The 18,584-nt window shown below is 35.0% G+C and overlaps 2 protein-coding genes across 3 annotated transcripts; one reads left to right on the top strand and one right to left on the bottom strand.

Moving 5' to 3' along the window:
* Positions 1-3,201: 3,201 nt before the first annotated feature.
* LOC113504897 (39S ribosomal protein L40, mitochondrial-like) lies at positions 3,202-6,071 on the bottom strand. The gene is made up of 5 exons (XM_026887401.1): positions 5,958-6,071; positions 5,777-5,869; positions 5,293-5,463; positions 4,231-4,429; positions 3,202-3,364 (listed from the first exon to the last, which is right to left on the bottom strand). Exons 1-5 carry the CDS (start codon positions 5,990-5,992, stop codon positions 3,248-3,250), a joined length of 615 nt encoding a protein of 204 aa, XP_026743202.1. The 5' UTR covers positions 5,993-6,071; the 3' UTR covers positions 3,202-3,247.
* Positions 6,072-7,980: 1,909 nt separating this feature from the next.
* LOC113504927 (glucose-dependent insulinotropic receptor-like) lies at positions 7,981-18,006 on the top strand. Of its 2 annotated transcripts, none has more exons than XM_026887447.1 (4): positions 7,981-8,592; positions 14,018-14,152; positions 15,052-15,201; positions 17,183-18,006. In XM_026887447.1, exons 1-4 carry the CDS (start codon positions 8,340-8,342, stop codon positions 17,848-17,850), a joined length of 1,206 nt encoding a protein of 401 aa, XP_026743248.1. In that variant the 5' UTR covers positions 7,981-8,339; the 3' UTR covers positions 17,851-18,006. The 2 variants fall into 2 exon arrangements, with proteins under 2 accessions (XP_026743248.1, XP_026743247.1); XM_026887446.1 differs by lacking the exon at positions 17,183-18,006 and adding an exon at positions 15,649-16,647.
* The last annotated feature ends 578 nt before the right edge of the window (positions 18,007-18,584 follow it).

Below are 18,584 nucleotides of genomic sequence, written 5' to 3'. Positions count from 1 at the left end.
GTCTTTGTCATTATTCAGATGCTTTACCAATCTAGGTGCATGCATCCTAGTTTAAATTGCCTGCTGTTTCAACTTTATATCCTAATCAAACCGTTTCTAAACTAGAACCTATCTGATTAAATGTCAACAATAACACAAAAACAAGGTTTACACAAGCGGACAGACTCCATTTTACTTACACATCATTATTTTAACGTCAACATTTGCCATTGAGTAAATCGTTAGTTCCTAACACTATTGACAAAATGGCGGGCTGTCATGTGTCAGTTATGACACTTGTTATTCACCAAAGAGCTCGACGTCGGACAGTAATCACAAGAAAAATAACTAGCAAGGCCAAGATTTACAAATAATGTTGTTTTGTGTCCATTTTGAGGTTAACCGAATGAACTACCTGCCTTTCTACTTGCTTACCTATTCAGACCCGAGATTAATAAACAATTAATTAGAAACCTAACTCATGAAAAAATCAACAAAACACTGGAATATCCATGAACTTATTTATTTCTACCTTTTTATGATTTCACCATTATTTTAATATTTTACAGCCAACTGCACTTTATGGAAGCATTGAGAAGGGAGTTACCCTAGTAAAGATTTTCCAGCCATGTTACTGCGTAATAATTTCACGTCATCACAAAAATATTAAGCATAACTTACATAACAAGTCATGACAGAGAAAAATATCTAAAGAAAATATTTGCTTGCGTGCGTAATTAATTATTACAGGGGTTTTTTTTTTTTTTCAAGCTTAACACAATCTGTGCAACACTAAGGAGGGTTCGAAAATAAAAAAGAAGATAAAATTTGAAAAGAGAACGATAATTACGGAAGATTGCCGAAGAGGTAATAACGTGCTCACCCTCATGAATACTTTAAAATTGGAATCTTTCGTGTTAATTTTTTTAACGTGACTTGCACAAATGTTGCACCTATTCTGTATTAGAAAATTGAATCATTAATCTTGGTGTGAATACATTAATTGATGAATTATATCAGAAAAAATAGAATTTGATGGATAAATAGAATACTTACATTCTATACATGATTTTGAAAAAAATCAGTTAACGTAATTTTATGCACGAGAGTAGGGGTTTTCTACCCCTACTATATTGATGATTTTATTTTTAAATTACATCGATGTACTTTGTTATTTAAATATAATTAATTTTTTATATTCAAATATAGTAATTTAATTATCGATAAAGAGTGTCACCTGATCGCTTCTGTTCAGAGGAAGAGGTAATTGCCCAGCATTGGATCAAGCCGGCTGATTTTATACCTACTGTTAGATATTTTTGAGTACATAGTTACAGACTACAAATTCTAACTTTGATTACTTCATTAGCTATATCTAGATTATACAGGCAGAGCTATCAGCAAAATTCATTGCAATTCCCCGCTGATTGGCTAATCCTTTCACTTTGAGTCCGTAAATCAATTTCTAACGAGTAGGCACTGAAATTAAGTAATGACAATGACGTCATCACCGTAATGGAAGGATAATAGGATTGGAAGCCGATGGATGGAGTCAGGAGCTATATGAGTGATGGGCACTTATTATGTTTGCAATTACTACAGATATCTACGTATTGAATAGAAATATCGACAGTTCTGAAAATTGGACATAATTATATGCAGCTATGCTATAACTATAGAAAGTGTGAGCGCAAGTGATTTAAGGATTTAACAACACCCATAATTCGATACAAAAATTCCGTTAAAAAATTCAGATGTTACGTTGGATTTAATAAATTAAACCAATGGTGGGTCTTAAAAGAGAATAATAATAGTGGGATACTATGCCTACTATTGAGATAATTTAAAACAGTGTGTCTAGTTTCTGAGAGTATGAGCTCGGGAATAATAAAAGAAATTCTCACAGTTGGTATAGCAAGCACGAACATTGATCTTATGCCTTAAAAGTGTTTAACCGCCTTTTGGCCCACAAACTTAAAACAACACGAAGCAATATTAAGAGAGTAGAAAAAACTTGCAAAAAGCCATGTCATATTTTTGTGGTAGATCGCGCATGAAAATCGATTTAACACTCGGTTGGTTTTACGACTAAATATGATAACCGGAAGAAGTGGCTCACTCAAGCTTGTATCATTACTTGACTTTAGAAGCCCTAGCCATTTCCCTTTTGTAAAAGGTTAGGCATTGAAGAAGAGTACCGCGATCGTCGATTAAAAAAAAACCCTGATTTTGATATTGCCAGTAGGTAGGTAGGTATAAAGGTAGGTTATAGTCATCAACTTTAGTTACAGTGAATTTATCGTATTTTTTTTTAATAAACGATTCCCATAAGAAATTTTGTAGTGAACATTTAAAGAGACGATGTTCGTAATGTTATGAGCATGTTTTTTAATACTTTCAACAGTTTTTTAAATAAAATTACGATTATCTTTATACACGGTGATTTTTTAGTCGTCTTACAAAAGCAGCCCAGTTCATGTATCCGACGTAAAATACACCTAGGCGCGATTATTATTTTTTTATCATCAACTAAGATAATAAGTACGAAGAAAAATTAAACATGAGAAATCTGCAATATTATCTTAAAAATGATTAAAACGCCGCCGCCGCCCGCGCCCCTCGCCATTGTTACAAGGCTCGGACCGCGCTCGCAACAGAGCTGTGTATCTAAAAAAATGCGAATTGCATCATAATATTGAATAAAAATTGCATTTTAAATTTATTCAAATCTCATATATACCTATTTTTTTATCATGAACGTCTTCTAGTCATTGAATACATGAACTGGGCTGCTTTTGTAAGACGACTAAAAAATCACGGTGTATTACCTAGCATTTGGCCTTAAATTAATAGATATAGGAAGATAGTATTACATTCTTACATCAATTGAATGGTGTAGGTAATCAGACTGCATAATAGTAGCATATCTTAGATACGTATATTTTAAAAGAGTAAATTTTTATTGTTGTGTAAGGGGCTAAACTAACAGTGATTCCCGATACAAAAGGCGAAAGTATCGCTATCTTTTATAATTTACTTTTTGATAAGGAAAACGGTTTCACTGACTTAAGTGTGAAGCACAATTTTTTTATTAATGGCGTCACCATGGCTGTCGGTCACAGTAATTATAGATACATTTACTGTATGTAGGTTGTCTGGTCTTAATGACAGATGGTGAAATAACTCCCGATATTTTAGTAATATTCAAATGAGACGCATTTATAATAACATAATTTTATTACACTAATATAACTTATAACACAACACTCTAATTGTCCCATTTCTTCGACACGTCGATGTATTCGCCATCTGGTGACTCGTAGCTCTTGATCGGAGGCGTCGCGACGGGGCCTTTGATCTCATAAGGGATTAACTGCAGGTCCGGCTGTGGACGAAATAAACATCTATAGGCCTATATGGAATAGAAATACACTATGTTGCTTGTACATAAAGGCGAAGTTAGATTAATGAATTACTAGAATTCCTATTACTACTAATACTATTAACAGTCACAGAGGATATAAGAGTGATTCCGAGTCGACGGCCTAGGCTAAGAACATTGGAATGACTGAGCTTTTTTAGCTATTAAAAGTCAGTCATATTCCCACCTACCCTTAGGGGTACTGGGTTAAATTACTAATATGCAATATTATTTGATTACTAATAACTAATACATACATATCAAAATAACAAGCGTTAACATTTCATACATCTTCTAATATATAAAATTCCCGTGTCACGATGTTAGTTACCGTACTCCTCTGAAACGGCTTAACCGATTTTTACCAAATTTTATATGCGTATTCAGTAGGTCTGAGGATCGACTAACATCTATTTTTCATACGCCTTAGTAATAAGGGTTGCTCACACTAAAAAAATATATATTATATTTTTTACGAAATTGTTTGCTTTTTTTTAAAATGCGTCATTAAAAATACATACAACTAGAAAATAAAAATATTCGGCAAAACAACGTTTGCTGGGTCAGCTAGTAATTCAATATAACACAATAGCCCAGTGTTTGAGGTCACCAAGCCAGAACAACCGGGCGCGACGTACTGTCGTCACGACGTACTGTCGTGACGACAGTACGTCGCTCATAGGACAAGCTTTCATGTGATCCTCAAATGCTTGTCCTGAGCATGTCTCTGCATTTGACTTCAATGTTTGTGAAACCCACGCGACAAAAAGATTATCTTTGTTCATAAAACAAACCAAATATCTTAATATAAGTTAAAAATACATAATTACCATAATAGCTTCATTGTATAAGTCCTCGGACTCTTCAAGCAGCTTGTCCAGTGCCCGGCGCTGTGCGGCCATGATCCTGTCGATCTGCGCCACATTGCTGATGTACTCCTCGCGCTTGTACCGAGCCCAGTCCTTCTGTAAGAGCGCTCGCGCTTCTATGACTTCCGCTGTCAACTTGGGCTGCGGCCTCTTTCGTTTTCTATAAAAAGTACAACAAAAAATGTCTTATTAATTTTTGAATGTTTGTAATTTTATTGAATAATGTTAAGACATTTGAAACTCATTATATTGTCATGTTTACGTCATTAATATGTATAATGTGAATAATGACTAAGTAAAACAATGACACGGATCACCAATTTACTCTGAATCTCAAATTTAGGCTTTACTAGCATGAACTTAGGTTTCATAAGTGTAAACTAAGTTCACACAGCTGTTGGCTTGTAGGCTGTTTGTGTCAAATATTATTCAATTAAACCATTTACACTGATATAAATGAGAGGCCATTAACAATTTAACTTATCTTGGCATTCTTATTTTAAAGAATATCCCTGTTATTTAATAAAATTATTTGTATTATTGAGGTATTTTTCGGCAGTTGCTAAGTAATTTATCCATACATATTTTATATAGTACATAAGAAAAGCATGATTAAGTTATAATCTATATCTATACTAATATATGAAGCTGAAGAGTTTGCTTGTTTGTTTGAACGCGCTAATCTCAGGAACTACTGGTCCAAATTGAAAAAATATTTTTGTGTTGAATAGACCATTCATCGAGGAAGGCTTTAGTCTATAAACCATCACGCTGCGACTAATAGGAGCGAAGATACAATGGGAAATGTGAAAAAACAGGGCAGGTATAAATCATAACTCATATCTTCTACCCACGGGGACGAAGTCGCGGGCAACAGCTAGTACTTTATATAATTTACAAACCTATGACACTTCTTTTAAAAAAAGCCTTGCCTGAGCTTTGCAATGTTTCACTGGTCACCAGACTGCTAACATAACAAATAGAAGGGCAGAGGCAGATAGTTTAAATAACACAAACCCTCACCCAAAGTTATCTAGCAAGTCCAAAGGCACCTCCAGCTCATCAATTGGTTTCAACTGCCGGGCGTTCTTCTCCAACCTTCTGATTTGTTTCTCCAGCTTCTTACGACGTCTCTCTTCACGGGCCTTCACGATCTGCGGATCAATCTTTTTCTTTTTTTTCATTGGCTCTGCACTGGAAAAGTTAAGAGAAATATTTTATAGTGGTGATTGTAATGTAAATCTATAGCTCACTAGGAAACATTTATTATTTAATTTTTATAAAGGTAGTAGGTATATATAATAAAGTTTAGTTAGTTCCTATTTCAAGTAGGCCTTAGCAGACGCGAATAAAATAATAAAATATTACTAACAATGTTAATGTTCATTCAAGAGCAATAGTCAGTAATAGCACTAAATAGGCAAATAAGCTTTTGACATGCATAAATATAATACGAAGTTATGTAAAATTGGTATGGATTGTAAACATTCGTATTGTTTACACTTACCACAGTTGGTCTGTCGTTTTGAACTGAACCGCTGGTGTTGTAGTAATATTACGGATCCTTATTGGTATTCTTGAAGGCGGACGTAAAGCTAATCTGAAAAATTCATTAATATTTTGTGTTTTTACTTTATTACAATTTAGAGGTTATGTTGATGTAAAGAGTTAAAAATGTATTTACACACCTAGAAAACTGCCTTAATAAGGACAAGTTCATCATGGTTTAAATCTAATATACACACTATCTAAAATTAAAAGTAGAAAGTAATAAATATCCCAAAGTATTTTATTTTAGTGAAAGTTCCGTTACGTTCTACGGTATGAAGTGTCATTAACGATGTTCATGAATTACATAACATTAAAAAAGAAGAAAGTGACGTTTAAGAATTTTCAACTATTTTTTTTCCGAAATAATAATGTAATAGAAATTCAAAATTTATTTCAATAGTAATCAAGGTTTTTGTCTTGTGTTTTAAGTTACGTAGAATGAAACGAGCGCAACGTTCCGTTTTATTGTAATAACATTTCTTGTTTTATCTATTTTTTTCTATCTTCAAAAAATAGCATTTGAATTCGACAAAATCAAATGTTATGATTAGTTAGAAGTAGCGTTACGGTTAATATTCTATAGATTTTCTTTAATAAATAAGCCAACTTAAAAATTTAGCATTTTCCTTATGCTCCTGCTGCAATGCTGATACTAGTCCTTACTTGATTGGAATAAAAACTTTTGATGTTAGTTTAAGAGTTATCTGTACATATTCAATAAAATGTCTAAAGTTTACTTAAGACTTCGATATTCAACAAAACTCTTGAGGTGATTCCACACAACCGCTGCATCAGCATCGCGTCATCGCAGCTTTCCGAAATTTATGTGTGATTGATTACCTTGCTGTCGCTTCGTCCTTCTACGTTACCCGTTTTGATGCATTGGGACGCCATCGCGCCATCCGGATCCGCGGTTTTAGAGCATCGTGTGCCTTTGGGCTTTGGATCTATGTAGATCGACAGAGCGTCTGAGTGACCACACCCTAAGGCGTAGCGCACACAAAGTAAAATGCTTATCCTGCTTTTGCATGATTTTCATAATTGGCCTGATAACACGTTATAGGTACCTAAAGTACCTTCCATTCATCCATTCGAACACTTAAACTATGTTCGAAGTAAAGTTTGATTTAGGTATTTAATAAATACTTTCGCAAGGTTTTTTTTGCATTTCGCGCTTTTCCACTGACCATACATAATGTTTCCCACTAAATTTAAAATAATTATTCGCGAATTTCAAAAAAAAAGTTCTGCTGCCAGTAACGAGTGGAATCGAATAACATCCTTGATCCTTCACAACAAGGACTAGTCCTCTGTTTAGCCATTGACCGTAATTACATAGATATCAATAACTCCTTGATAAATGCTATTTATATTTGCTTTTTATATGTATAGATTAATATGTAATGCCTCTAAGCTCGCATGAATTACCTTTTTGCTGAGTCACAATAGACTTTTTTCATAACGGCGGTTGGGATTCAGTCATGATGTAATTCGCATTCTGTTTATTTCCTTTACTATGATTAAAAAAAATGTTACTTAGATCTAATTCAATCATTCAAGTGTCAGGAGGATTACTATATGAATCAGTTGTGGAAGAAAGACGCCGCTCTACTCCGTGCACTTATTTAGAATTCCATCTTGCGTCTACAATCTTGCGGCAACAGTCATATTTTGAGTCAGTTTATCAGATGTAGTAGGGTCCCTTATATCCCCGCACTACAGTACTATTGTCACCACCAAGGCCGCTTTTAACGCTCTATAAAAATAAAAATAGAAAAAAGATTATTCATATTCATGACAACGCCAGATATTCTCCATTAAACGATAACAAACTTCTCTATTGAAATCACCCAAATAAAAACAACCAGATCATCACCTATTCTTATATTATAAAAAGGTATTCAATGCGATTACGAAACTGATGTTTGGATAAAATCCAATTGACTTTAGCCGACTTTGGAGTCCACTAATAACTGCCTGAAATACTTGTCCATTGTCAAAAACATCCTTATTGGAGGAATTTGTATTCAAAGCGACGAGCTAAGCGTTTGTTACGATCTTAATTGGCAATAATGTGTACTTAGAAATAAAACGAAAACGGTTCCGTATGCTTTAATGCTTGGAAACAAGAGAGAGATACGTCTGACATAGATCAAACGGGAAATGTTTGTGTCACAAGTCATAAATTAAATTAACAAAAAAAAACTTGAATAACGACTTGACTTGAAGCATCGGAAACCAGTTAATCAAAATTAAATAAAAAGTACATAGACATTACGAGAAGCTGTCGCTCATACCTATACGTGTAAGCATATTTACCGAAATCGCGTGACCGCGGACATTTCTAAGGAACCTCAAAACATGTAAATCATCTCATTATAATAATATACCTACAAAATACAGAAAACTCATCCTCTGATGTCGTATGTGCCATCATTCTTCACCGACCACCGACGGCATTGACATGTGCTCGTGAACAACACATATTTATTTTATTCGTTACCAAATGCGTCGCGAAAATGGAATCGAATACAACGGACTTTAGATCGAACGTTACTTTAGACGAAGTGATAGATTTCTTTAACTTGAATATATCAAATGTGAATCAAAGTGAAGTGACTCAGATACATTTGTTCGACTTGTACGAAGCTTATCGTACGATTGAGAAGGAACAGTTGATGGTGTACAAGTCCGTGGCTTACATCATTGGAACTCTCATCATATTGAGCAATTTAACTGTTGTCATATCCAGTGGATTGATTCTCAGAAAAGGTAAATTTATTGCCTTGTATTGTTTTCGACATCACTGACTTTTATGATACTATAAATACGTTTCATTAGATAGTAATTAGACATTAATTAACTGTATACTACAACTAAGACTGTAGTTTAGACAGACTCAGATAAGACTTGTTAATTAATGTCCCCATATTAGATTAAAAGGGCATTCTAATTTTCTAGGTTCAGAGTTCAAAACAAATTTGAGTCTTTTAAGAGATCCAAAACACATAACGTAAAACGCGTACCTATTTTGCGAATTCGACTTGTACCATATTTGTACTACCACCCACGGCACCCACTCAGCTACATTCCTCTTTAAAACTGCAATATTAAAGTAACAACATAATCTTACATCCCCGGAACTTTCTGAATGTCAAATTCCTTCGTTTAAATAGATCAGTGAATTAAAAAACTTTTAAAAGGAATCCAAACTTTTCGTAGGCATACACGTAAGTTGTCAAATACCACTTATCATCATTACATTGTTATGTAAATCAGTGGTATTTCTATTGTTTGTTTAATACAAAGAAGTAGTTCATCAGTTTTTACCATTGTTAACAAGCAAGACAGTTAAGTGAGTAGAAGAATCTAATCCTAGATCCTCCAATGAATTAGATAATTACCTACTTCTTCGTCCTCTTTCTCGCTAAATATTGGATTTTCGGATTGCGCACACAGTATACATCACTGATCCCGTTAATCCACAAGGAAAGTAGTAGGTACCTTACCGGGAACTTTTTTGGTCAGGAATTTCCCGAAATATTCCGGCATAGTTTGAAGAGATCTTTCTCTAAGCAAGATCTATCTAGGTACAAAAGTAGTAAAAAAGAAAACATGCATGCATGCATTTAAACAACAAAAAAAATACTTTACCTAGTTTAAAGTGTATCAAAACATTAATATTTCGTTAAGCATTACAAAAAAAAACTTTTTTTAAGATGGCGTCTTGTCATAAGATTAGTACACAACGATCGCGATAATTACCCGGACAAACAGACCTACCCAATGATCTTACAGCTCATTGCTATGGAATTCGTATTTTCCAAACGTGCTTTGTTAATTTATTTCAAAGGTTGCCATTAAGTATTGTCAATTTGCTTCTGGTTTTGGTACTGATAGTTCAAATCTTAACATACAAACTCTGTTTTTGTTTTCATTCTGGTCAGTTATTTGACTAGAGATTTTACACAGTTCATTTTTTAAATCAGAACTTTACGTAGTTTAACATTTAAGTAGGTAATGCAACCACGTAAAAAAAACATGCAACACTTGAAATGAATATTATTTACCCTTGCATTCTAAAACGCAAAATCTCCCTAGACATTCTTAATAGATTATTGTCTATACATATCTCCTTAAACTTTTAGAAAAGAGACCACATTTATAAGGCTTAGGGTCTGCTGACACCTATTCAGCTATCAGTTGCATGGAGACGCCTATAACACATCCGATCAGCTTCCGATACAAATTCGCTATTTTCTATCGTAATTGGCTGAATAGACCTGAATAAGTGTGTGTAGTCCCCTATCGGTTTTCTGAAAAAATATAATTTGTGTAGTGTTTTTTAGTGAACTAACAATGTCATGAATGTTGACTATAGATTCAGCTTGACAATCGTGACCACGAATTGTGTAGAGGCAAACCGGAGCACAATGTTACAATCAAAACCCGTTACTGGCAAATGATCAATGATCTTACTCAGTACGTTATTTGCTGTTACGATGTATCTTTGAGTCAAAAGTCTAATTTTGTAAGTAAGGCACGGGAATAGCGGCAATTAGCAGAAGTTGCTCATGAGTCGCCAAGTTGTGTCAGCTCCGGTTGAGTATGTAATTAGTCGGGCGATCCCGATAAATTTGCGTGTGTGAAGCGTAAACGAATAATGATAAATCTGCGTCCCGAAAGTTATTACTATGATAACGTAAGATATTTTTACTTGATCTACTACAATAATAAATACAAACCATTTCTATCTTTAAATAGTACAGGAGCAATAAATAAATGGCAATTGGATTAAATTTTAAACTATTGCAATTCTATAAAAATGTTCAGAATAAAACGAATGGTGCCAATTTAATCCGACTTCCATTTATTTATAACCTGAGCCCCAATTTTGGTATTTACAATGGCCGATTGTAAATAGAAAAATTGGGGCCCAAGTTCCCATAGTTCTCATAAAAAGGATGGTGATCACTTCATTCCAAATCTATCGCATATACCTACGAAACTCGTTAATGAAGTCTATCGAAATATTGCTCTGAAACATGAAACGTACCTACTGAAGCGGCGTTGTACGTAGTTCGTATAGATTACGTCACTGAAACGTAGAGCCTTTTCAGAGGCCTGCCAATTACCACCTAATGATGACACATTGAAAAACTAAACATCACAGAAATTCATATGAAATGTCGCTACTAAAAATATCAGTTTTTAGCAGTCCTTAGTTGCCTGGGAAAAACCTTTAGGCTGCCTCGACCTTGGGAAGAGCAAAGGTGGCAAAATTCCTTTCTTGATCCGTGACATTGTGATTCGGGCAGGCAGTTGAATGGGCCCGGGATTTCATCGTATGAGTTTGACATATTCCCATGCCGTGACGTCGAAGTAAGTAGAACCGGTTAGTCATTAGCGGTTCAACTAAAAAAAGTGAACATAAAAAGGAATTGTTAATAGTAATTCACAAAGAAATTTATAGAAAAGGCAATAAGCATGTGGACACTGTTTAGTTCGGCATTAGTTTGGCCAAACTTGGATGCTTCAAATTGATATTTGTCTTTAGTATTCAATAAAATAACAAATACGACAAATTTGTATTTCAATAAAATAAAAATAAAAAACATGACATACTTACGTAAATGGTAAACGTAGGTATTGATATCATTACGTAATAATTTGTACAATTATTAGGCATAAGTATTATTTGTATCTATAAACCAAACAGACTGCTTGATTTTTTATTGATTACTCATGGAATACACTTTCTGCTGTTCTTTAAAAACCACATTTGTCTAAGTTATTTTTTGTTTTGTTTAGGAATGCTTAAATAGTTTTGTGTAGGTACTTAGGTATGTTTGGCGAAAATCGATCGAGCCTTATCAAAATGGCGGCGAAGTATTTTTTCTTAAACTCCCTTTATATGGGTATCAAATGAAAGGGCTCGAGAAGTAGAACACTATTATCTATGGCACATTTCAAATCCAAGTGCTGCAAATGCAAGTCCACCTAAAAGCTGAAATAGTAACCTAATAGGGTTAGGCTTGTGCTCCAGTCAGTTAGGCTGTCTGTCCATAACATTGCTCTTACAGTCAGCAGAGTAAAAATTTAACAGATGATGTGATTTATAACTGATTGTCTGTCCGTTGCTCCTACAGTCACCAGAGTGAAAATTTCACAAATGATGTGATTTTTATTGCCGGTAAAACGAAAAATAATAAAAATCCAAATCGACGTTAAGCAACGGCTGAACAGTCCTTAAGACGGGTGACTATTTGAAACCTTATTTTTCTTTGGCCTACTTGCAGCGAACGTCACCCAAAACAACCAGTTAGAAACAACTTAACGGAACTTACTGTGACATCACTTGTCTGTTAGTTCGCCTTAGTAATCCCATTAAAAGGATAAACATATGTTAGCTAAACTAATTTCATAAAATTTCTGAAAAGTCGTGTGACACAAAATGCTCTGTTAAACGGTTGATAAATACTGAATTTGTCACAAAGTAACGTGTTTTCTCGTGCTTGTCATTTCGGCTTCAATCAATCAATGCTAATTGACGGTACAGATAGCCGATTAGTTGAGGACACCATGCCAAACTCACTGAACGCGACGTGTCGCGGGTGCGATTCCCCGCGTATCTTGAACGCTTGTCCTGAGTCTAGGTGTCTTTGTGCATGTGATTTGAATGTTTTTGAGACTCCCCCAAACACAAGGATTAAATTCTGTAAAACGGCTTCGCTTTTTATTGATTTCGCTTATCCTAGAATCAAGAAATTGAGAGGCGCAATATGCTTTGTAGTTCGACATTAAATATTAGTCACCTTAAATCAATCAAGTTACTTAATTGCTGGGAACTGATAGGAACATTGTCACATTAACGTAAACATCGTCATCCCGTCCTAAAATGCAGCATTATGAATGGCTTGCAATAAAAAGGTTTTGTACCAATTAGATCTTGGGCATTTTATGCAGGAAGACCAAAGAGACTAGTTACTTGAAATTATCCTTACAAAAATTACATAACAATTGATCAACACAAAGTTAAATTGTAACCACTATAGACAGTCGATAAAGTTTATTTGTATAACTGCGGTTAAGACGCCATACGCCAAAAAACTGAAAACAAAAACAAATAATGCGCAATCATTACGTAGAGCACCATTCACATGTGGTAAATTCCGAATGAGCATAATGTAGAAGTTAATAGATTTGTTTTTATTGAATCATAATAACATAGTTAATATCGCGGAAAAGTATTTTTTACTATGTATCAGTTACATATTGAGCCCGCAAAATTATATCCTTAAAGAAATACTCTGGCATATAGCGCCGAAATTTAAATTTACTTCATTCTGATTGATTGAGCCTATCGAGGTGCACTGCTAGATACAAACTCCTCCAAGTTGCACCACAACACCCAGTCCTACACCTGTTCGGTACTTTCAGTCGAGCTAGGTACCTTTTTTAGATCATCAGTCCACCAGGTTAGGTTTTTGAAGAATAAATTAAGGAGATTTATTGAACATTTCTTTGATTTCCATTATTTGTCTTGCGGAATCAAACTTCTTGGTATTTCACCTGTCTCTTTGCTTGCAATCAAATCTCGCAACTTAAATTAGACTCATTTCCTGGTTGCTGATTGACGTACAATTTTGCATGCTCACGTATATTACGCGACAATGCAAGTTGATGACGAAATTCCGTAACGTCACTGTAGTGACCATCTTTGCTTCAAGTTAGTTTTGTTTTACCGTTCAAAATCAAAATGCCATTCCCGTGGAGAACAGAAAAGAATTTCCATATAAATACGAGTACCTTTTGAAATATAGAATCGATACAAAATTCATCATTGGCCTAGCCTTTTCCCAACTATGTTGGGGTCGGCTACCAGTCCCACCGGTTTCAGCTAAGTACCAGTGTTTTACAAGGAGCGACTGCCTATCTGACCTCCTTAACCTGCTTACCTGGGCAACACGATACCCCTTGGTTAGACTGGCTGTCAGACTTTTTCAAGCTTCTGACTACCTGTAACGAATTGATACAAGATTGTCAAGCTTTATCAGCTTTGTTGAAAGCTTTATCAAGTAATCTAGGAAGATATTCAAGAGTTTATTCGCATACCGACAATCGTTGGTAAGCGACTCTCGCATAGCAATCGTCCCGGTGATTACAAGGTTTAAAACTGTGTTGTCTTTTCTTACAGGTCAACAACCCAAGAGCACGTACCTTTTACTGGGAAATGTGTCTCTTGCGGACACCATCGTTGGGATGTCTCTCATTTTCGGAGTGACAGTGGATAACTCTGTGAGTTCCAACCCCCTGTGTATCTTTCAAATAGGTAAGCTTTATATAAGTTACAAGTCAACATTATTTCCAATCATAATAAGCATTTTTTGTTGTCCAAATATGCATAAGATAAAGACACCAAAATTATTTTTTCTATTTGACATCATTCAATTGTTTTTCTTGCATAAACGTGCAATGTGCTTAAGAAAGCCACTTGTTTCAATTCCCATTCACTTTATTTATCGATTGTTAAGAAAAATCTAGCTGTCATGTGACGACATTTGGATAAAAATCTTCCATATCCACAAATATTATATTTTCTTGCAAAAAACAATCTAACTATTAAGTTTTTTAATACTAGTCAACGGAAATGATCGCGTACTTAAAATTCCAAATTGAAGCAAGAATAATTTAATGAAGTTACCGCATTTTTTACCTCTTTGGCACAAAAAAGAATGCTACCAGATAAATTAATATTATTATAGACGCACTACATAGGCACAATACACAAGCATGATGTATCATTTTAAGATGGCCATTATGTCAAATTGAAAAATTGAAGAGTCACTCGCTACATACAATTTTGTGATTCAACCGCGAGCAAAAAGTGATGTCGCTGAAAAAACGACAATTTCTCAAAGACAAAATGATATTTAATATTGGTTTTGTCGTTTTGTATGACTCTTAATAGCCTTTGCCTTGAAATGTAGGTCTAAGTAAGCATTTGACGACTGACTCCAATAGTTTGACGCATCATCGGTAGGAGATGTAACAGATTTCTGTTGACTAACAATGGGATCTCGAATTGCATCCAATAAGCAAAATTATTCACTCCTTCAGTTTCATTTAAATTAGGCGATTGATATATCCAAGAATCTCAAATATCGGAAAAAAATGGAGGTAAAAGTTCATTATATTTTTTTTCATTAGTAACTTGCTTATCCTCACCAGGTATGTTGGTATGTCCTGCTATGGTGTCCATCTTCAGCGTCGGCCTGATCGCCGTGGACCGCTACATCTACATTCTCCATGGCCTCTACTACCAGAGGTGGTTCAACACCACGCGTGTCAGAATCGGGATCCTCTGCATCTGGCTAGTCAGTGAGTAATATTAAATTATATAGCTTTTTGTTCTATTTACTTTTAGTATTACTGAGTGATAGGACAAATAGAAAAGACTTGAGATGGGGACTTACAAAATTGTTCGCGTCTTGCCTGCACTTTTACTTTTCGTTTTTATTTTAAGTCACGTCACTTCCTTACGGTTTGTATGAAAATTTTGTACAGTACAAGGCGCCCTAGTCTTACGTCTGATCTGTTTATTATTTAAACATTTGTTCTTACTTTGTGTAAAAGCTTAATTTTCCGTAGAAAAGTATATTCTTATGTCATAATTATTTTATTCAATGACCTATTGTTATTAACATAAAATCTAGATGTTTTATACATGTAGTTTATATACCTACGTAGTTGACAAAGCTTAGACAACTAATATAATTAGCGAGTAGTATTTGTACGTAACTACATGTTTGTGTTAACCCCTTACAGGTATAACGCTTGGATTCCTGCCAGCCACAGGATGGACTAACACAGAGCTGATGCTCACGCGATGCTACTACGTAGCCCTCTTTCCTGGCAGCCTTATACTTATCAACTCCTTCCTCAGTATAGTCCCAATCACAGCTGTTGTCATCCTCTACTCCATTATCTTAGTACGTGCCCTAAAAACAGTGAGAGAAGTAAAAGCAGGAACTAAGCACATCAATGAAAATGCCAAATCTCATGACAATTCTAAATTAAGAATTTCCCGCGGGACCAACAAAAAAGCAAACCCTCAAAACCTTTTGCCTGCCACACCAAAGTGCAGATTGTTTAAAAGTGCATCCTTCAATGTTAATTACGTAAACGAAGGAGGTAAAGTAAAGCCAGCAATATCCATAAAATCTAAAAGCAACCATGACCTCAATGTTAATCAAACAATGACAAACGGTTTAAGAAATATTAACAGCCAGTGTAAGTCCACAAGCCATTCCATGTTTAGTATTTGCACTATAGAATCCCAAGTTTCCAATCCGAACCTCTTAATGCCAGATGGTAAACCGACTAGATTTCAGAAGCAGGTCAAAAAAGTTTGTAACGTGACTGCGATTTGTCGTAAGCCAAAGGAACCGAAAGAGCCTAATAAATGGAGAGCGATCACCATTGTGCTGTTGACTTCTGGGAGTTTTATGATAACTTGGATGCCGTTCTTTATCACTGTGACAGTTTTTGTCTTCTGTGAGGACAAATTGACGAATCCAAGTTGCAGGCATATGAGAACGTTGCTCGGTGGTCCTTTAGCTGCTTTGGCCTTTTTGAACAGTTTGTTAAATCCCGTTATATACACGTGCTGGCATAAAGGCTTCCAGAAGTCTGTCAGGACTATCTACAGAAAGTTTTTTCAGAAATATATATGTAAGAACGAGAGTTGACAATTCATAAATAATATATCATTATTTTATGATTTAAAACTGATATCCATGTCAAGATGCTCTCTGTAGATATTTGTCTAAAGATATTTTCATATAAAAGGACAAAATGTACCAGTATTAAATTCTTAATTACAGATATTGAATTCTGCTTTGATTTTAGGCTTAAGATTAATGCCAGCCTAAAATCAAAGCATTTTATGAATTCAATAAATTAAAAACATCACTAAATTGTCATGTTATTGTGTAGACATTTTTGTCTCTTGTAATTTGTAAGTATTTAGCTTATATGTAAGTATTTTGGATGTACGCATATTGTCGATAACACTAGCTTTAAATGTTTTTAGTTAAGAAGGTACTTACATATGTATGACAGCGCATCAAACATTCAGTCCCCGAGACGATGAAACACGTTTGTCTTAACTAGATTTGATCGCTAACGAGCTTCAAACGACTATTTTTCTTGCTGATTCATTTTGCACATTGTGAATTGCACAGTTAAGTTAAAGGACCTTCATAGGTTTCACGTTTAACAAACATTTTTGATCGTTTCTGTGGGTTTTTGAATATTACAATATTTGGCATCCTCTAATGACGGGATTCGATCCAAACAGGTATATTCATATCAACACTGCCAGCTATGGGCTGGACGGGGAAAACGTTCACAGACTACCGCTGCTGGTACATCGCCGTCTTCCCCTCCGCCTTACTCCTCGTCCTCTCCTTCCTCGTCCTATCCGTTATCATCATGGTCTGCATCCTCTACATCCTCATACTACGCAGCGCCGTCAGAGCAGTCGACAAAATACGAGAATTCCAAGAAACCAGCTACACGAATAAAGCCTTCATCGTGGACCTACCTACAGTGGTCATCTCCATATCTGAGTGTTTAGAAAAGGGAAAACATATGGAGCTGCGAAAATTTGATAGCGATTCGCAGACACAGAGAAGTGACAGCAGTGGGAGAAGAAAAGGTGGGTGTTGTAGACCGAATACACACCCAAGTAAAATTAAGGCAGTCACCACTGTTCTCTTAGTAACTCTGTGTTTTCTGGGCACATGGGCCCCGTACTACGTAGCTGTTATAATGTATGTGAAATGTGATATTATGAAGAATGGTTATGAGTGTATTCCTCTAGAAGTATTGACTTTAGGACCTCTGTATTTATTAGGGGTCTGTAATAGCCTCTGTGATCCAATAATTTATGCCTGGAGGCACTCCGGCTTCAAAAGAAGTATTAAGAGAATATATTTTAAATATATGTTGAAACATGAATTATGATTGTGTTTTAGTAGTTAAGAATTGTAAATTATAGACTTAATAGTATTTTAATTGTATAATGTAAGTGACAAGTCAGTCAACAAATGATTAGATTCGAAAAGAAACAGTATTGACCAGATAAATAATTTTGATAAGGAATTAAAATATTGAATACTTTATCGTTGTTTTATTATTGAGATTAATAAATTATCGTTTCTATACCAATATTATAAAGCTGAAGGTTTCGTATGAACACACTAAGCTCAGTTGGTGTTGGATAGCCCATTTATTTCAAGGAGGCCGTAGGATATATACCATCATGGTTTAATGAATAAGAGTAGAGCATAAACGAAATTTTGATAGTAACTGTCGTGAGAATGATTCATTATTAAATGATGTAACAGTTTACTCACGCGTATTTATCGGGGTAGCGAGTCGAACTCGCGATCCCGCCGCATCTGCTCATGATTAAGGACTCCGGTTGGGTCCATAACTAGTCGGGCTACCCCGACATCATTTAATAATAAACGAAATTTGTTACAAAAACGGGCACTTTCGCATATTACCTACTCAGATTAAATTATAGTTTTATTAAACCACGAGGACAAAGACGCGCGTAACAGCTAGTAACTATAAAGATAAACATACTGTACCTACGTTTTGTTCAATAAGCTATTCATTTTGTTTTTCAGGTATGTGGTATCTTTGTTATGCCTTTCATTTAGTAGGTAGTCTTATCGAATAGTTAATCTAAA

The sequence above is a fragment of the Trichoplusia ni genome, chromosome 23 (assembly GCF_003590095.1).
Source record: "Trichoplusia ni isolate ovarian cell line Hi5 chromosome 23, tn1, whole genome shotgun sequence".
Taxonomy (NCBI): domain Eukaryota; kingdom Metazoa; phylum Arthropoda; class Insecta; order Lepidoptera; family Noctuidae; genus Trichoplusia; species Trichoplusia ni.
The sequence above is the reverse complement of the archived record's forward strand: the minus strand, read 5'-3'. Positions and strand labels throughout refer to the sequence as shown.

What these genes read in the sequence shown, in the direction of transcription:
- LOC113504927 (XM_026887446.1), top strand. Translation starts at nt 8,340, where the DNA reads ATGGAATCGAATACAACGGACTTTAGATCGAACGTTACTTTAGACGAA. An exon ending in CCTGTGTATCTTTCAAATAG is followed by an intron (nt 14,153 to 15,051) that starts GTAAGCTTTATA and finishes TATCCTCACCAG; the next exon opens with GTATGTTGGTATGTCCTGCT. An exon ending in CCTCTGCATCTGGCTAGTCA is followed by an intron (nt 15,202 to 15,648) that starts GTGAGTAATATT and finishes AACCCCTTACAG; the next exon opens with GTATAACGCTTGGATTCCTG.
- LOC113504897 (XM_026887401.1), bottom strand. Translation starts at nt 5,992, where the DNA reads ATGATGAACTTGTCCTTATTAAGGCAGTTTTCTAG. An exon ending in AAAACGACAGACCAACTGTG is followed by an intron (nt 5,464 to 5,776) that starts GTAAGTGTAAAC and finishes TAACTTTTCCAG; the next exon opens with TGCAGAGCCAATGAAAAAAA. An exon ending in GACTTGCTAGATAACTTTGG is followed by an intron (nt 4,430 to 5,292) that starts GTGAGGGTTTGT and finishes TACTTTTTATAG; the next exon opens with AAAACGAAAGAGGCCGCAGC.